Source organism: Rhinolophus sinicus, chromosome 7 (genome assembly GCF_057876585.1).
Source record: "Rhinolophus sinicus isolate RSI-liver-muscle chromosome 7, RSI-T2T, whole genome shotgun sequence".
In the NCBI taxonomy this organism is placed as follows: Eukaryota; Metazoa; Chordata; class Mammalia; order Chiroptera; family Rhinolophidae; genus Rhinolophus; species Rhinolophus sinicus.
Window position 1 is genome coordinate 12,034,805 of NC_142507.1, and position 19,222 is coordinate 12,054,026.

General features: G+C 36.5%; 1 protein-coding gene across 1 annotated transcript in view; it reads right to left on the reverse strand.

The window, feature by feature from the left end:
- Window positions 1-19,222, reverse strand: part of C7H8orf34 (chromosome 7 C8orf34 homolog) — a 110,445-nt gene that overhangs the window by 40,908 nt on the left and 50,315 nt on the right. Inside the window, 2 exon segments of the mRNA XM_088799379.1 lie at window positions 5,114-5,245; window positions 10,885-11,032. Coding sequence (XP_088655505.1) covers window positions 5,114-5,245; window positions 10,885-11,032 — 280 coding nt within the window.

Consider the following 19,222-nt stretch of genomic DNA (forward strand, 5'->3'; position numbering starts at 1 on the left):
TTTCTGCCACCTATTTGAAATATAATCTGGCAATATCTATTATAATATAAAAATATACTCACCCTCTGACCCAGCAATCTTATGCCTGGTAAATTGTAATAAAGAATAAAGACATCTATACTTATGCTATAGATTACAATGTTGTTTATAAGAAGTGTAAGATACTAATTTGTTTATTTCAGCAAATAGTTTGTAGTGGTAAAACTCTGGAAATAATGTAATGTCTTTTAACAGGAATAAATAAATTGTGATATATTTACACTGTCTCAGTACTCATATACACTGATTAAAAAGTACAACTTATTGGCATGGAGATATATCCACAATGCATTTCAAAATAATAAAAACACATTACTTATGAATGTGTACAGTTTAAAGCCAGTTTTAAAAAGCAAATCTACTCACATATATACTATATGCTAGTTTGTACAAAGAAACTAGAAAAGGATGGAAAAAGATGCAACCTCTTTCAAAGGATGTGATCAGATACAAACTGTTTCTGAGGGAGTAGAATTTGAGGGGGCTGCAAGGAGAGAAATTATCTTTCTACATGTCTGTATTTCTTAATTGTTAAAATAAGCAAATATCACTTCTATAATTTAAATAAATCTAAAATTAAGAAAATAGAATGCAGCTGCTTCCTCTGTATTTCTTTGTTTAAGGGACTCTCAGATGCAGAGGTCAGCACATTGGTGTTCAAGCAGTGAAGAGTGGACAGAGTGACTGTGGTAAACGGTTTTAGAAAACACCTCCAGGCATACCGATATTACCCCACAGGTCATCCCCCCAGGGGATCCCTGGGAACAAGCCCAGGCAAAGAGGAGAGAAACTCAGAAGAGGAAGCAGGTGAAACTTATTTGTACCCTATCCTTCAAAACATTGATTGATACTTTTGTTAACTTTTGTTGAACACTTTCTCTAATCTGTATCATTGCATTATCTAATTTTCCTTGCTAGTACCATATGCTATCAAGATTGCTCTCTTTTTGTAATTTACAAGATAAGAGCATATATTTATAAAAATCCATCCCAATTGATATTCCCAGATAACCACCAGATATGCTTAGCTGCCCACAATCCCAGGCATTGCAGACCTACCACCTGAATACATCAACAAGCCCAGGTCAGACCCGAAGAATGGTCCAGCCAGTCCAATGAATCATGTGAAATGAAAAAATTGTTTTTTGTTTAAGATAACCAAGATTGGGGGAGGTTATATGAAACACTATGGAGAACTGACACAACTCAAGGACTTTCTTCAGAAACTTCCAACAGGAATTAAGGAAACTTTTATTGTTTTTGTATTTTGTAGCTTGTGACGGTTTGATACACATATGACATTCAATTTATCATGGAAATCAAATCTAGGACAACTGAGGCCACAGTAGAACATGGTCTCATCAACTACTCGTATGTTGAGTGATTTCAAAAGATGTTCTGATAAATAATGGAAGGAGATTAAGAAGGTCATCAGCCCAATATACAGCCTTCAGATGAGAACATTTCTAAAGGTTTCTGATGGTTGAAAAACCTTACTTATGTAATACTTAATCTTAAAATTCAGTGCTACAATTTAAATACATTTTTTGAAAAAAGAAATATCCCCTGGAGAAATGGAAAACAGGAGAACAGTAGCAACAACATAATATGATCCATGTGAGGTAACAGAGTCTGAGAAGATGAGTCTGTGACATCACTGAGACAAAGTTCACCCCTAGTGCAGGAGTCTGTCCACAGTACCTCCATTGGGCATCCTCCATTGGTCCCTATGAGGCTGCTACTTCACACACCTGCCTGTAGTATATTGAGCAGGGCGAATTTTGAGCAATTATTTACTACATTAATCAAATTCTGACTCACTGCGACTTCCAACAAAAGTTTCTATCTATGGGTTAAAAATAAATTTACTGTTTCCTCCAAATGACTTTACCAATAAAACTGCTAAGAATATTTTATGTTTATGATGATGAAGTATATTGGTTTCCAGACTTCTTTTCTTGTAATGTCTTTAATTCATTTTAATAACAGGGCTGTGGAGGCCTCATAAAATGAATTGGAACATGTACTCTCCTTCTCCTCTATTTTCTGAATGAGTTGCATGTGATATTATGTTCCCTTCAAATGTCTGAATTCCCCTCCGAAGCCATCTTGGCATGGAGTTCTCTTTATGGGAAACTGTTTAATGGTAAATTCAATTAACAAAAATTGACATAGGGCATTTAAATATTTCTATTTCTTGTTGAATCAGTTTTGGTAATTTTTATCTGTCAAGGAATTCATCCTTTTCATCTAAGTTGTTTATTTTATCCACAAAGTTTTGTTCAAATTATGCCCTCATTTATCTTTTCAATGGGTTCAAAATTTGTAGTCTTTTTCCCTCTTCCACTCCTGATATTTGTAGTTGGATTTTATCTCTTCTTTTTCAACTCAGTCTTGCTAGGTTTTTATCTATTTTGTTAATCTTTTCAAACAACCAACTTCTGGATTTATTGGTTTTTCCATTTTTTATTTCAACTTTTATTATTATTTTTATCATTTCTTTTTCTTAACATATCCTTGTTTTAAGTCACTACTGTCTAGTATATTGATAAAGTGAAAGCTGAGATAACTGATTTTATACTTTCTGTCTAACTAGGATTTTAAACCTATAAATTTCCTAATAAGCACTGCTTTAGCTTCATCCTACAAATTTTAATGTTTTATTTTTTAAAATGTTGTTTAATTTCCTTTGTGATTTTTTTTCTTGACTCATGAATTACTTGAAATTGTGTTAAAATATTTGTATAGTAATTTCTAGCTTTGTTATTGTAACTTAAGTTGAATTTAATACCACTTTGGCAGAAAACACACTTCATATAATTTCAATCATTTTTTATGGTACAGACTATGGTCTATCATGACGAATATTCCATCTGGAATTGAGAATTGCACATATTCTAACTTCACTGAGTAGAGTGCTCTATAAATGTTAATGTGATTGCTGGTATTCAAATCTTCCATATCCTTACTCATTTTTTGGTCTATTTATTCTATCTGCCTGTATCTCCCCCTAATTCTAACTTTTTCCTGCATGTCATTGGGAACTTTGTTATTGGGCCATCTTTAACTCTAGTAATACCCGTCATCTTGAATTCTACTTGGTCTGATATTACCAAATCATTAAGGTTTCTTTATGCTTAGTATTTTAAACTGTTTGTGTATCTATGTTTAAAATGTGTCTTGTAAACAATCTATATTTTTTATTTAGCCTGACAATCTTCGCTTTTTAACTGAGATGCTTAGTTTATTCATTGTAATGATTTACATTTATTGTAATTATTGACATGTCTGTACTTAAGGCTACCATCCTGGTATTTATTTGATTTCTGTTTTTCCAGTCTGTTCTTTATTTCTCTTTTCCTCTTTTTTTGCCTTTGTTTTGGAAGGATGAATCACATTTTTATTTTGGTATCCCATTTTTAACTCATCTGCTGACTTCTTATTATTGTCTTTTTGTGTTTTGTGGTGCTTTACATATTACATACAGTATGCATCTTTAACCTATCCCAGTATATAGTTAATAGATATTCTATTACTTCGGGAATAATACATTTTGACAATATATTTCCAATTAATAATTTTGAATTCTGGATTCTTTTTGTATTTATATATAATATCTCTACATATACTACAGAAAGTCACTTTGCTATTATTTTTGCTTTTTGAAGCTGGCTAACAGTTTGGTGGAACCAGAACTTGGGAGTAGGTCACCTGACAGAGATAGCATCAGATGCCAGACCTCCAGCAATAGTCTGTGGCTTGGCAGTATCCCATAGGAACACAGGCTCTGCAGAATGAGGAGCCTTTTAGCATTGTACCTTTAGGTTGACAGGATACAACCCCTTTATAATTAGTAAGCCTGATTTCTCAGCGGGGAAGGGGAAGAGAGGGCTAGACAGAGCAGGAGAGAGAGAGGGAGAGAGAAACAGACAGATGGATTGACCCAGGATGGAAAGGGCAATGTGAGAGGAGGCTTGGTTCATTCCATTTTTCATTTATTCCTTTATTCATTTTTTTCTTTTAATTCGTATTAATTGAGCCAGGTAATATGTTTGGGGATATGGTTGTGAACAACACAGGTAAATTTTAAAATTGTATATTCCAAAACAATTTTTTTTAATTGTTGGCACCTAATTTTATAAACAAAACTGGTTTATAAGAATACTTGACATTTTTAATACTTCACATAATTCTCACAAGAATTCTGTGATTCATACGATACTCTTTATGAGTACCACTATATAAATAAACTCGAGTTAATTTCTGTCACTGTCACAAATGACCCAAAGTCAGAGTCTAGTTAGCACATAGTATCTTCTCAAAACTTTCAAATAACTATTTTCTACCTACTCGTTTCTCTGTTGAAATTAAAATGGAACGTCTCACTCTGTGACCACAAGCACAAGGTATTGATGTGTAACAACTGCTTTCAAGTTCTCCTGTCTTCCAAGATAACTGACTTGCTGTAGGCTTCTAGGCTGGCTATTTGGCACATTTATACGTAGTATGTGGTGGTAGCAAAGCACTGAAGAAACCCAATGGCTATAAGGCAGCAGGAAAGAAGAAGGAGAATGGAGAGAGAAGGCGTACTTCGAGTGAAAACAGAAATAAATATAGAGGCCTCAGTAATAAATAAGGAGCAGGACTTCAGGGAAATCACGGGGGAAGGATTTTATGAAATCTTGTTAAATGTTTTGAATGCAAATCTCCTTTACTCTCCTTCTGAAAGATTTAATTTGCTTTCATGTACTTTATTAAATAGAGGGTGGTTGTTACTTTGAATATGATACGATGCTACAAACTAATCATGAGAGGCAAGGGACCCACTGCACGCAAGTTACATTCTTAAGACATTATACTCAAAAAGGTCTAAATGGATTACATATGCTTAAGAATAAAATGAGTAGATATAAATAAAACTCAATGTTAATGCTGAAATGGACATGGAATTCATTTGGATTAGCTAGAAATATCAGACAGAGTTTGGGTTCAATTCTTACTTACCTTTTCTTCATTTTGTTAATAACACAGACTTACATATACTAAGTAATTTGTGAAAGACAAACTTCCTTACATGATTTGGATTCTGGAGATGGTGGGGAAATATTAGACACCGCAAGATCACTTTTTGACTTTTTTGGCTTCTTTGCATTTAATTGCCAAGGTTTATCATAGCTTCTGAGATCCCTTCTTGTTCCTTTATGTTCTATTAAAGCAAGCAAAGAAACAAAATATATATACATAAATTCAATAAGAAGTGATTTCAAGATTGATGAAAAACTAAATCCATGAAGTTATTATATATACTCAGCAAAACATATAGGTCACCTTATATAAAAAATAATGCAAAGATCCAAAAGCATTACTTGCTTGATTTCCCATGTAAATTTTAGTTTTGAATTTGATATAAATCAGTTTTTCTACTAATATGATTAAGACCATGTTAAACCATGAAATTATTTGAAAGGTTTTTTAAGGCATGGATTACCATTACTTAAAATAACATTCGATGGTATCATTGAATAAAGCATTGGATTCTGTTGTAAAGAAAAACAACTAAACATCTAAGTACATTTTATTCACTGATGTTATCTTATCCATGATTCACTATGACACATGAAACCACTGACATTCACCAAAATTTCTTCCATAGGATCACTCATTTTTTCTATTTCTCTATTCAAGAAAGATTAATTCAACCAACTTTGTTGAAAGTTATAGTTCCCCTTCAAAGGTAGTCAATGTCATACCAACTCCCAAATTAAGTGATTTTTCTATGAGTCTGTCCCACTGACTTCTTTCCCAACCATATTTTATATTTCATATTCTAGATAACTTATCTCTGTGGAAATTTTTCTTCTCCTATTTTCAGAGCATTATCCCATTTGCCTATCTGATTATTTTTTCTTTCTTTCACTCATTGCTTTCTCATTTTCCTCTTTCATCCAGGTTGCATTCCTCAGTTTCCTTCTGTCTTCTTGTTGAAGTTTACAAGTTTTCAAATCATCCTAGCTTTATGAGGGACTCATGCATCTTTCTCTGACCACCCTCTTATAAATACCAACTAGACATCATGATACATTATGTGGATTCCTCAAATGTTCATGTTAAGATGGAACTTAACTAGCTGTGTTTTATCCAATTTTTCCAACTCCAACATTTGGTATTTAGTTAAATACTAAAAGAGGTATAAATATTTTAAAACAGTAGGAACAGAAATATTGGTCTGTGGTCTGCCAGAACCCAGGAGGTATTTCTATGGAGAGGATTAAGACAAAAGATAGGGAAATCAGAAAAATATTGAAAGATTTCTAGACATCCACAATGTATGCCCCAATCTCAGAGTTATCTCCTTATGTTGCTTCACAAACTATGAGAATTTTTTCTTTCTACATCCATCCTAGGACCATAATTTCTTCTAATGCAATACGAATCCTGTTTATAAAATATAGTATCTCATGATACAAAGAAATGCTAAAAGAAGCCAGGGAGGAATGATGTATTAGATTTTGTGATGTTTTAAGTTCTCTACCACTGGCAAGGAAAAAAAAAATCCACGTTAATTTAAATAACCTAGCAATAATATTGTTCTTATTTTATTGACTGAAAAGAGGTAAGAGACAAGATTCAAATGAGACTAGACATTTTAGTATCGGTCATGATTTCTTCTGTCTCTTCAAAAGTTTTTTAAAGAATTCAAAAATATCCAAGTTATATGGTGAGGGGACAAATAAGAGTCCACCTACACATTTATTGACAAACTTAAAATTAAATAGAATGCTCCTCACATTTAAATAAACAGAAAAATAATACCATTTTAAGAAAAAAATTCAATATAAAAAACAAGAGTCAAGATTCAGAAAAAAATCATAGTTTTAGAAAAGATTTACTATGAAAACCCTTCAAATTTTAGAATGTGACTACTGTGTCTACTCAATAAAACAAAAAAAGAAAATGGATTCTATGAAACAAAAAGAAATGAGAGAAGAGATAGGTTAACCTACCTATGATAAAAATATAACTGCAGTCAGAAATGAATAAAGAAGATACTGAAACACTGACAGGAAACTAAGAATGCAATACCAGCATTTAAATTTGTGTTCAAAGCCAGAAAGAGAAAACTGATACTGCAGAAAATTGAATCAGTGACACAGAGAACACATTTAATAAATAAATCTCCCAAGAAGTTAGTCAATAAAGGGAAATACACTGTGAAATGAAATGAGAGGAATAAACAGTAAAGGAAACTCAATTTACACATAGTTGATTTCCCTGAACAAGAAGAAATCAAAGCAAATATAATAGAAGCAATAACTAAGGACATAAGAGGAAAACCATTCTAGGCTTAAGACCTGGATTTGCTGATTGAAAGGATTCACTGAATATAAGGAAAAATTAAAGAAAAGAGACAAACATCTACATGCACTCCCAGGAAAACGTTTGGATATTGGCAATCAAGAAAAAAAACAAAAACAAATTTCATAAGTATTTAAGAAGACTACGTACTTAGAATATCTAAAAAGGAATAAAAATAAGGCTGCTTTCAGATTTCTCCTCGACAATATTAAATGACAGACTTTTCAAAAGATGTTGTGTTCTAAGTTGATAACGTAGATACATTTCAAGTCACTAAGAGAACATCTGCAGATATTTTCAAAAAGTATTACACCCACATACTTTGAATACTGAGACATTTTTCAATGAATTAGAACATGCACCAAAAGGAACAATTCAACAAGTCAAGGTTTCCGCTGGTACTATTTACTGTCACTGAATTAAAATTTATTCAGTCCTATTCATGTTAAAGAATCATGCTCTGCTTTCCTTCTCCCTTGTGTTATACTCTCCCCTTCAAAATTTTTCCACTTTACCTTCTGGAACATTCACTCTACGGTAAAACAAATACTCCTCTATCCTCAAATCCCCCCTTTCGTTTTTAAAGACACACCAGTTCTTCCCACCAGACCACTTGGTCGTCAGTAGCTTCCTGGAATAGTGGGTGTTGTTCCTCCACGTGGCACTCACTCACCACAGGCTGGGTTGTCTGGGCCCATCAATGTTGAGCTGACGTCCCTCCCATCTTGTGGTTAATGCTGTCTGTCTACACCACACACCACTCTCTTTATAAATTGAGACATTTCTGCCCTTGGTTACTCTCGCAGCCATCTCCGCTGACCTTTCAACAACTTGGCTGAAACCTTGGTGACCTCCGCAGACAAACCATGCATTCAACCTCACTCTAAAGTTCACTTCCCTGCTTCCTAAGACTCTCCCAAACTAAGGCCACCAACAGGACTTCCCCATCATCTGGAATCCGTCCACCTCAAAAGTCTCAAACAGCACAATCTGCTTTCTCTCTGTTCGTCTCACATTTCCATGGCACCTGCACTTACACTGGATGCCTAAAGGTCTTTAGCGCTCTGATTTGCTTTTTACATTTAAACCGTTTCTTTTCCTTGCTCCCTACCCTCTCATATCAGACCACGTGGTTTGATCACTTGCACAATTTGCTCACAAAAGTCCTCAACCCCTTGCAAAACTATTATTCTATCCTCCACCCTCACTGTGGCACAACCACAGTTCTCAGTGCCTCCAACTATTTTCTCTGCTCCCCTCCTACCGTGTTTCCCCGAAAATAAGACCTAACTGGAAAATAAGCCCTAGCATGATTTTTCAGGATGACATCCTCTGAAAAATCCCCTGGGAAAAAATTAATATAAGACCCGGTCTTATTTTAGGAGAAACACTTATTTTAGGTAGTACTTCTGGCCACAACTAGAGAGAAATAACAATCTTGCTAATGGTTTCCATGATTAACTCACACATTCAATTTCAAATAGGCCCCAGAACTGCTTGACAGACTTTTTATTATTTTCCTTTTGCCAACTCTTTTTTCCTTCTCCTTGGTGACTCTTCTTAATTGGCATCACTCACTTCAATCTCCCCTATCCAATCCCCAACCCTTTTGTCCTCAGTAAACAACCTCACTTCTTAATAAACAGACAAAACTTTAGGCACCAGATATAATCTCACATTGGCCTTCTCCCAGTTCATCTCATATTTTATCTATGAATTTGACCACAACGGCTGCCATTCCTTCACTCTCACGGTTTTAATGTGTTTGTGTATGATTTTAAATGCCTTATCTGTGACTCCAGCTTTGACCCACCCCCAGAGTTTCAGACTTACACCTAAATGCCTGCTGGAATTATCGACTAAAATGCCACGCAAGAAATTCAAGTTCATCAATAGGAACTAGACTTATTTTCGTCCTTCATAAATCTATTCCTGTGTTCCCAGATTGCTTTATGCAACAAACATTTATCCAAGTCAGTAAACTGGGGTTTATAATAATCTCCTCTCCTCCCTCACCTTCTCTAAACAATGAGTCATTAAGTACTTGTGCTAGTCAGAATTCTAAGAGGATCCCATGATCTCTGATGTTATCACGCCTTACATAATTCCCTCCCCTTGAGTGTAGACAGAAACTTTGACTTATTTTGAACCAACAGAATATGGCAAAGGTAATGGGATGTCAAGGTATGATTATGGTATGTTATACAGGACTCCATCTTATTAAACTTGAATGAGAGAAATTCCCTTGCTGGTTTGAAAGAAGTGAGCGGCCATAATGTGAGAGAGTCATGTGGCAAGGAACTGTAGGTTGCATCTAGAAGTTGAGAGTAACCAAGGGGCTGAAATCTAGCCAGAAAACAGGGACCTCAGTCATACAGCTGCAAGGAAATTAATTCTGCCAACAACCCAAAAGACCGGGGAAGCAGGTTCTTTCTTATTCTAGACTCCAGATGAGAATGCAACCCAGCCAGTATCGTCATTTCCAGACTTATGAGATTAAACAAAGGATCTAGTTAAACTGTACACAGACTTCTGACCCATGGAAACTGTGACATACTACACGTGTAATGATTAAAGCTGCAGAGTTTAATATGCTCCTATAACTCCAGATACTATAATTTATAAATATGGGCTAAAATGAGTGTCATTGGGCTCACAGATGTTCATCCGGTCAGCCTTAACATCTTTGTACCTACAAATCAGAGCCCATATCTATATACTTTTGCTACTTAGACTCTAAACACAAAAAAGTAAGGCCAGGAAAAACCAGAGTTTCCTCTTTTGCATGCCCAAAGCTCATATCCTAGTTTCCTGGATGATGCAGATACAAGTAACTTCTGTATGGACAACCAATACCAGAGATGTCTACATTCTTCAAGGGATACCCTAAACCCTATGCAATTCACCGTGGCTTTGAGACATGGTCCCGAGAAGGTACCAGTGTGAGAATACAGCCAAAGACCAAAATCCTCTCATGGGATCACACAGAAAAGGAAGAGGATGAGCGAAGTGAGGATGTCATTCCAGGAAAGCATTTAGAGTCCTGTCAGTCAGATTTCCATGGGAATTAGGCAAGGAGTTGGCTACGAAAGCAACAGGCATGGTGGGATTTGGTTTTGAAAGTAAATGCTAAACCAACAGACCAATATGTAGAAGAAAAAAGCTGTCACACATATATTTTATAAGCAAAGATGGAAGTCAAATCTACTCAGTTATCTCACCAGTGCTTACTGGGGAGATGAAGCTATTGAAAATCTGAACCTATTTCTATTAAAATTGAATAAGCAACTTCTCATATTTTGAAATGTAACACATAACAATATATTCAAATTCAAGAATATTTTATGACAAATTTTAGCATGTAAGTGAAGTACAGATGAAACCCTAGGTAACCACCTAGATATACCTTATTATAATCAGAAAGACTTTGGTAAATTTTTACATTCAATATATCAAAATTAACAGTAAAATATTTTTTTTTCTATTTACCTGAAGTTTCACTTTCTGCCCAGAGAGCTGCAGATCCAGATAAAGTTCTTTGAAGTTGTCCACGGTTTCCTTGTTTAGACTGAAGATGGTCAATGAGAAATGGGATTGGGTGGTCAGGTGTTTCAGTTATTAATTTCGTCATTAATTCCTGAAGGCAGAAGAGAGCATGCATTTACATCTAACAATAGCAAAAAAACACTTACATAGCACTTCCTGTCACCAGGCATGGCTCTAACTGGTTTATATACAGCAGCTAAGTTAATCCTAATAACAGTCTTTTCAGACAGGTACAAGTTATTGCCCTCATTTTAAGGCAACTGAAGTGCAGAAAAGTAAACTGTTTATGTTACATAGCTAACGCATGGCAAAGCCAAGATACGTTTATTTTCATTTTTATTATTATGCATGGCCAAAGACAATACTAGACATTTAATATAATTCTTTTATAAATTATAGTCTAAGAATTTTAAACTTCAGATTACTATTTTTGAGAGACGCCACAAACTAAACTTTCGATAAACCTCACCATGTACCTTATATACCCAATGTTATTTTTCCTTCTTAAGCATATATAAAAACCCCAAAAAAGTAAATTATGTTGAAATGAAAAAAAAAGTAAAAAAACTCACAGAAACCAAAATGTGTCTTAAACTGGCTTCCAAACAATACAGAACTTCTTTTTTTCCAAAAGCCCGGATGGGTATTCATTCTTTCTTCTTTTTTTTAATGAGTTAAGCAATGGAGACTTTCTCTACCTACCAAACAGGCAGTTCATTTTTGAACAGCTCTAATGACACCTTTAAATTGGATAAAGTCTGATTAAGGGTAATATCTGCACATTGTTTTTTGCCAGTCGGGAATAGCAAAGAGAAGCTCCAATTGGTGGTTATTTAGAATCCCCAGGCTGTTCTCATGAATCGCCGCCAAACTACATTATTTTGTGCTGTTAAATGGGGTTTGTGAACTTGCACATACCATTTTCCTTTCCTATCAAACTTCATCTTGTTAGTTTTAGCCCCAAAATTCTAGTTTGTCAATTATCATTTAAGTTCAGAATCTGTGAGAGGCAGTGGTTCTTGTGAGTAGGCCAAAAAATCAGATATTCGAGGGCTAACAGAAGGGATATTGGTGATTTCCCATCCCATTGTCTTCCTTTTCTTTGTAACACTTTTTTTATTAGTTCCCCATTGTCTTTTTTTGTTGGTAGCCTACTTCCTCTGCCTTGAATGCTCTTTCTTTCAGATGTTCAGATGGCTGGCTTGTGTATCATCACTAATGATACCTTCTTAGATACCAATCTTCATAAATTTTTATCACTTCATTATTTTATTTTCTTCACACCATCTAGCACTCTCCAGAATCATCCCGTTTAATATCTGCTCATCTGTTTGTACCTGTCTCTACTTCTCCCCTACTAGAGCAGTAAGAACAAAGACGGGCCTGGTTTGATCATTCTCTCTCTCTAGGGCCTGGAACTCTACCTAGCTCATAGGTGGTGTTGAATGAATGAATGAAGGAATGAATGAATTGGCGTATTGACCACAGGTAAATTAGTAATTAAATTCCTTCACTGCCCTAATAAACAATAATTAAAGCATCCATAGATTTCTTAGCCCAGCAAAATATACTCTTCTAACCTCCTGTACAAGAAACTGCTGTCACAGTATCTCAGGGATATTTGTTGACATCCATAACAGGTTAGAAACACACAGATAGATCTGAGTAGAGGCTTAAATGGAGATTGTAGATGACAAGATTCCAAGGAGATCTCAGAGACATGAATAAAATAATTCAAGGTATCTCAAAAATGTGCAGATAGAGATGGAAGTAAAAGGAATAAAGGAATTCTACCATAAACACACTGTGGAGCAAAGTATTTATCAGACAAATGTAATCTTTTTTTATATTCTGAAAAACAGGTAGGCAAACTACCAGGTGACACAGGTCTCCTTTATTTCTGTTATTTAATATATCAATTATTATAATTATAACTCAAAAGGTCATTCCTTGATTGTGGTAAAAGCATTGCAGGGTTCAATTAAACCCCAATCATACATCGGTGGAATTCAATTCAAGACGTTTTGTAGAAGAGATGTGTTATGTTTTATTTAAATTCATTGTACATCACAAGAGCTATGAAAAAATAGAGAGAAAAATAAATAGAAGGACCAGCTAGATTAGTCTTGTCACAGAAGGCCTGGGCACTCAGATAAAGAAAAATTAGGTCAGATAACAGGGCTTTAAAGCCACAACAATTCCTGTACTGCAATCTCTTAAGATCTCATGCACTTTTTTCTTTACCTTTCATATTAGATGGAAAGTTTCTGTGGGTACTTTTTTTTTCATTTTAAAATAAACTGCAGTGTTCCCATATTGTCTCCAGAAGATGAATACCATCATAATGAACCAAATAATCACTGTCATTTTTTTTAATATCATCAGTGTAGCAACTAATTTTGGATATCCTTATATTCTGTTAATGACTATTGGAGATGAAAGACAGGACAAATTCAGTCATAAGCAAAATGAAAACAGTTAATGTTTGCAATAGGCTATGTTGGGTACTTTGGTTGGGCAAGAATCTAGTATTAGATTACAGCTGACCCTTGAATAACAGGGGTTTGAACTGCTTGAGTCCATTTATACACAGATTTTTTTCAACACAGTAGTTACGTTTTGGGGGTGTCAAAGTTATATGGGGATTTTTAATGGGGGGCTGTCATCCCCACTTTGCTCAAATCTCAACTGTACTGTATCTGTGAGAGGATTTATCCTGCCTCTCCCTCAATCCATGCATCATCTACCAGACATTACGATGTGAATGATTTTGAGGGCTTGAACTTGACAGAAACCTCTTTCCCACGCATGCAAATTTAAATCCTTGGGTTTGCAAAGATGCTCCTGGCAACGGAAACATTGATTCCCTCCCCCGCCACCCCCACAAGGATTTATACACACAGAGATCGGACGGAAAGGATGAGCGATTGAGAGGATGAGAAAAGAGCAGTGCAGCTGGAGAGCCAGGTTGGAGACAGAAACCCGACTGCAGAAAGTTTCACAGTCTTATCATTCACCATAAGGAAAACAAGTATTCTAGAACAGCAAACCAGAGTCAGGGATGGAAGCTGAACACCACTAGGGCAAGTTCTGTGTTTCCAGTAGGGAGAAGGGGCTCATCTACAATTCTCATCGCGACTGCGAGAGTTGTGACATGAAATTCTCTGAGAGCCAGAATCGGACCAAGATAGAAACGCTGCACCTGGGCATCGCTACGTGGGCCCCCTGTCGGCTGCGGGGGTGCAGCACAGGCGCAAACCCAGATCCAGGCCCAGAAGCAAGCGCAGGCGCACTATTGCTCGCCCCAGACACAAGACTTTAATCTAGCACGTGGAAATTGGGAAAAGGAAGGGATGGAGGGAAGGTGTAGTTACCGAATGGGACCAGCTCCACTCATGGTAAAATGGCTCATAGTTTCCAGCAACTTTTAAAACTACTGTGCAAAGTTTCAAAAACTAGCTCTGATCAGCCCAGGCAGAGTTAGTGTTAATACGTGTTGGAATGACATGAATTCTAGGTAACACTCATCCCACTGTATAAAATCGTGTGTTTACCAGTGCAGCTCTCTGTGGAGTTCTTGAGGTTAGGAAACATCTTAGACGTCTTTGTTTCCCAAGATACAAAAACAAAGCAAAACAAAACAAAAACAGTATTTGGAACATTTGCTAAAAGAAAGAATAAATGAAAAAACTATGTCAATAGCATTACTAAAAACCTTCTGTAGCTACATATTACATATATATATTTTATATACATTCATTTCTATCTATAAACTGTTCCCAACCTGCAGCTTCATCTCTTTTGATAATATGCTCTAGACTCTACGGACAACAAAAGTTCCCTTGATAAATCATTCACTTTCATACCACATATTTATAGTACTCTCTCATCTCAAAATAAACAAGACTGATATGATCCAGGGTTTAGGAAGCTTATATTCTTTGGAAGAGTAAGGCAATACACAAATAAACCAATCAATAAAATATATATTCTGGAAATCTCTGTGGAAAGAAAAGGCAGAGTAACATATGAGAGAAAAATGTGTATGGTATATATTACACAGGGTGATTAAGAAAGCCTCTCTGAGGAGGTGATATTTGATTTGAAACCTGAGGGTAAAACTAGAACCAGACATTCAAAACGTCAGCAGTTCTGGCAGAGAAAACAGTAAATGTGAAGGCTCTTGGGCATTGAAGAGCTTGATGCATTCTAAAGAGCTGTAAAAATGCCAGTAGGGATGGAATAGTGTGTGAGTTGAAGAGATTGACAGATGTCAGACCTTATAGAACCTGTCGGCTAAAGCATAGCGTCTGAATATTACTTTAAATGGAATGCAAGCCAATGAATGCTTTTAATGAAGGAGGTCATCCTGCTATAACCTTCTAAAAGATGTTCTCTGGCCACTACATAAAGGTCAAAAGAGGAAGCAGGAAGAACTAGTCAAAGACGACTGAACTGTAGTAATGGTGTAAGTGAGGGTGCAAAGAAGTGGCCTGACTTTATACAGATTTCAAAAGTAGACCTGCCTGGGGAGGGAGTGCGTAAAAGCAGCCTGAAGAACGAATCGCTTAGGTGTTGGGTTTGAATGAATGAATTCACTATGATACGGAACAATGAGCAAGAAGTGGTTTAGGGATGGAAGACCAAGGGTTCCAATTTGGGCATGACAAAAGGAGCTGTGAAGTAGCCAGACACGTGAGATACAAAAGTGCCCATAGTAACTTTTAAATTAATATTTTAATGCTTTCTTTAGAACATCAATGATTCTATTTATTTTTTTCAACAGATATGTATTGAGCACCCACTGTAAACCAGGCACTGTGTGTTGCAAATAGTGAACAAAACGAAAAGGTACCCCTGCTTTGCAGCTGCTGCTGTTGGTCTGTAGATTTCCTCTTCAGGTTGCTCTGATTATCCCAGTAAAACAGGAGGGTCAACAGCAGAAACAGAGCATGGGATTTTCAAGAAAAGGGAAACAATAGTGACCCAGGAGTGGATGAGCATGATTGGACTAGGAATGTGACAGTTAATTGCCTGGCCACCTGAGATTTGTGGTCACAAATTTAAAGCAAGACAAGTTAGTGTGGTAGTGTGTTTTTCTCCCAACCATGTTCAGCTGCACAAGTGTAGGTATGCAAGAGGTAAACATTATTTGTGTTTAGGTAGGATTTTGGTTTAGCTTATGGAGTAGGATGAACTGAGACAGGGGCAAGGCACTTGAGAGTACACGCAAGGGAGCAATTACAATGACTAGCCACTGACCCCAGAATTTAAGCTGGACAGGAAGCTGAGTGAGGACATCGAGGAGGTAAGAGAAAATGAAAACACGGGAGGGTCGATGAATTGGAGGTCCAGGTAGGGACAAAGAAAAGCTGGAGTTGGGTTACTGGAGGCAGTGAGCTAGAAGGATAGGAGAAGATGGTCGGAGAGAAGGATGCTTGGAAGTGATACTATGGAGAATCTGCTGTTATTGGTAACAGCAATAGGAGTGGCTGAAGCAGGAAATCAGGTAAAAACCATTGGTTGAGAGGAGTTCAATAAAAGATGATGGAAAGGTCATCTACATCTATATGAAACGGTCAAGGATGAATACAGGTGTCGTATTAGAGAGTGTGGCAATAATCAGGAGTTAAAGTTATTGAGGAATATAGGGGAACCACCCAGGGATCTGTAGATATAAATAACAATGAGGTGCAGTGGGCAATATAATCTGAAGACATGGAGTTGAAAGACAGGACTATTGTCATGCAGGGTCTCAGCTCCCGCTTCCCACACAAGAACATAGATATGGTAAGGACAGAAAGGAACACCCCGGAGCCATAGAAAGGGGAGTCATACCACTATAGTCTTGCTGGCTGACGGCTGGGTTGGAGATACAGGAAGCAGGAGCCACACAATCTGAAATCCATCATCAGCTTCTCTGCCAACCAACAAACCAACCCCTTGCTAACTGCAATCCGCGCTTGCTAACTCAGCCACGGCAGTTATATCAGTAGTCAATGGCTAACTGGTTACAGCTGATGGCCATCTACTACCCGAGCCAGCACCTTTCTACGTGAGGTCGAAGAGCCTGGAAACTGTTCTCTGGGACTCCATCCCCACAACTATTTAAAAAATATCTCTTAAATCTAGGAAGTCTAAAACATTTAACTACTAATCTTTCCTCTTTATTAGAAATATTTCCTCTGCTAGCAAACTATACTGTTACTATTAAAATCCAAAACTATAAGATATTAGATTAATATTCAAATTTATATATTCATTTTCAAAGTCAAGTTGTACCTAATATGAAGAACACTAAGTCAGTGTACAAAAAATTAACTGATAAGGCGTTTAATATTAAATCTACATTAAAGTAGAAATCATGGCATTAGGCATAGATAGACATTCTCATATAAATTAATTTAGCATGCTATTCTCATATATTCCCTATGATTTATGAAAAGAAAAAGAGCATATTGATGTCATCAGTAATTGCTGGTAATACATTTCTTATTTACAAACACCTAGTGCCCCCAGGCACAGAAGGCATGTGCTGAACTCTGTTTGTATATGCTTTATAAACATATTGTAGATTGATATATGTTTTGTAGAGTGATACATGTTTTGATAAAAACAGGAATCATGTGCTTAAGACTAAAATTCCTTAGTGAACAATAAACAGCAATCAGTTTCAACAAACGCTCACTGAGTCTGATAGAGAGCTCAGTGCAGATGGTAAACCACAAGGTGATTTAGAAAGATTCGCAATCATTCAGTCAAATCCATTTTTTGCTGAGGCAATGGAAAATCTTGCCAGCTGTTTTCAAGACGGTTTTACTTATGAAATATGCTGTGTATGCTTATATATTTTTATTTAACCAAAATCATTTTCCTTCAACACTAAACCCAGACCACAGATACTTGTGGTTCTAGAACATTTGTGCAACAAGTTAAATACATGATGGCTTCTTGTGTAATACAATGGAATGATCTTTTTATACAACTACACATTGACTAGTCCTTCCCTCATGCCCCAAAGTCCTATTAAAATAACAGAAAAGAAATGATTCACAGAATGAAAATACAACAGCAAGGGAACACAAGAAAGGGTGCCATCAGTTGAGTAGAGATTTTGAGAAACTCAGAAAGAATGAAGCAGGTGGGGTAAGACTAATGGCTACACGAGAGCAGGGAGACACTACAGCCCAAGACAACGAAGAGCATTCTATTCTTTCCAAGAGAGCCAGAGAGAATATTCAAGCTGAAGTACAAAACCAGAGGCCAAGGAGACACCAGCAGCGTAAGTCATTCAAGAACTGCATTCTGAACAGCTGGGCTGGTTGGGTCCCATGCACTTCTTCTAAGGGGTGCTGTTAGCAGCCAGGGCTTAACCCACAGAGCAAGGTCAGAGAGCTCTTATCTCATGCCATCTGTCTGAGAAAGTCTCCAGGAATAGTGCTGGACTCCAAGAAGCAGCAGAGTAGGACTGGAGGTAGCACTGGACTCCACCTTTCATGAAAGGTGAGGACGGATGTCTGGGAGTGCATGACAGGAAAGCCTTCTACCCCCAGAGCAGGGCACTCCTCATTGGGCATTCTGGCTTTCCATATATATACTATTGTATGAGGAGACCTGATTGCCAACCTTGAGGAGACCTGATTGCCTACCTTGAGGAGACCTGATTGCCTACCTCTCTAACCTGATTCACACAGCCTTCCTCGTGCAGGGAGAGGACAGAGGAAAAACAAATCTTTTCAAGTACAGAGAAACCCATATAAGCTACCTATAATAAGCAACATATGACTTGATAACCAGAAAACAACAGAAATTTTGGAAAAACTGTACAAGTGTATAAACAAAGATTAAAACTGAGCCAAGAAGAAATAGAGCTATTTCAGGAAACTGCTGAAAAGAATGTTGCTTTTATAAAACAGGAACTTGCTGCCACACACACACACACACACACACACACACACACACACGAGAGATATCTGAAGAAAATATAGAATTTGGGAGAATTAAAGTATTGTTAAAGTCAAAATATAAATGGAAAGACTCAGTAAATTCGAGGCAATGTTAGTGATCTAAAAAGTTAAGTTGAGTAATTCTAATGATAAAGAAACAAAAATACAAAAAAATGCAAAAATGTAAATTAAGAACTATGAAAGTGAGATATAGAAGACCCAAGATCCTTTAAAGAAGCATTTCAGAAGAATACAGTGACAATGCAGTTAAGAAAATAAAGACAAAATACAAAAACTCCCTAAGCTGAAGAGATATCCAAAGTGTCAGACAGAAA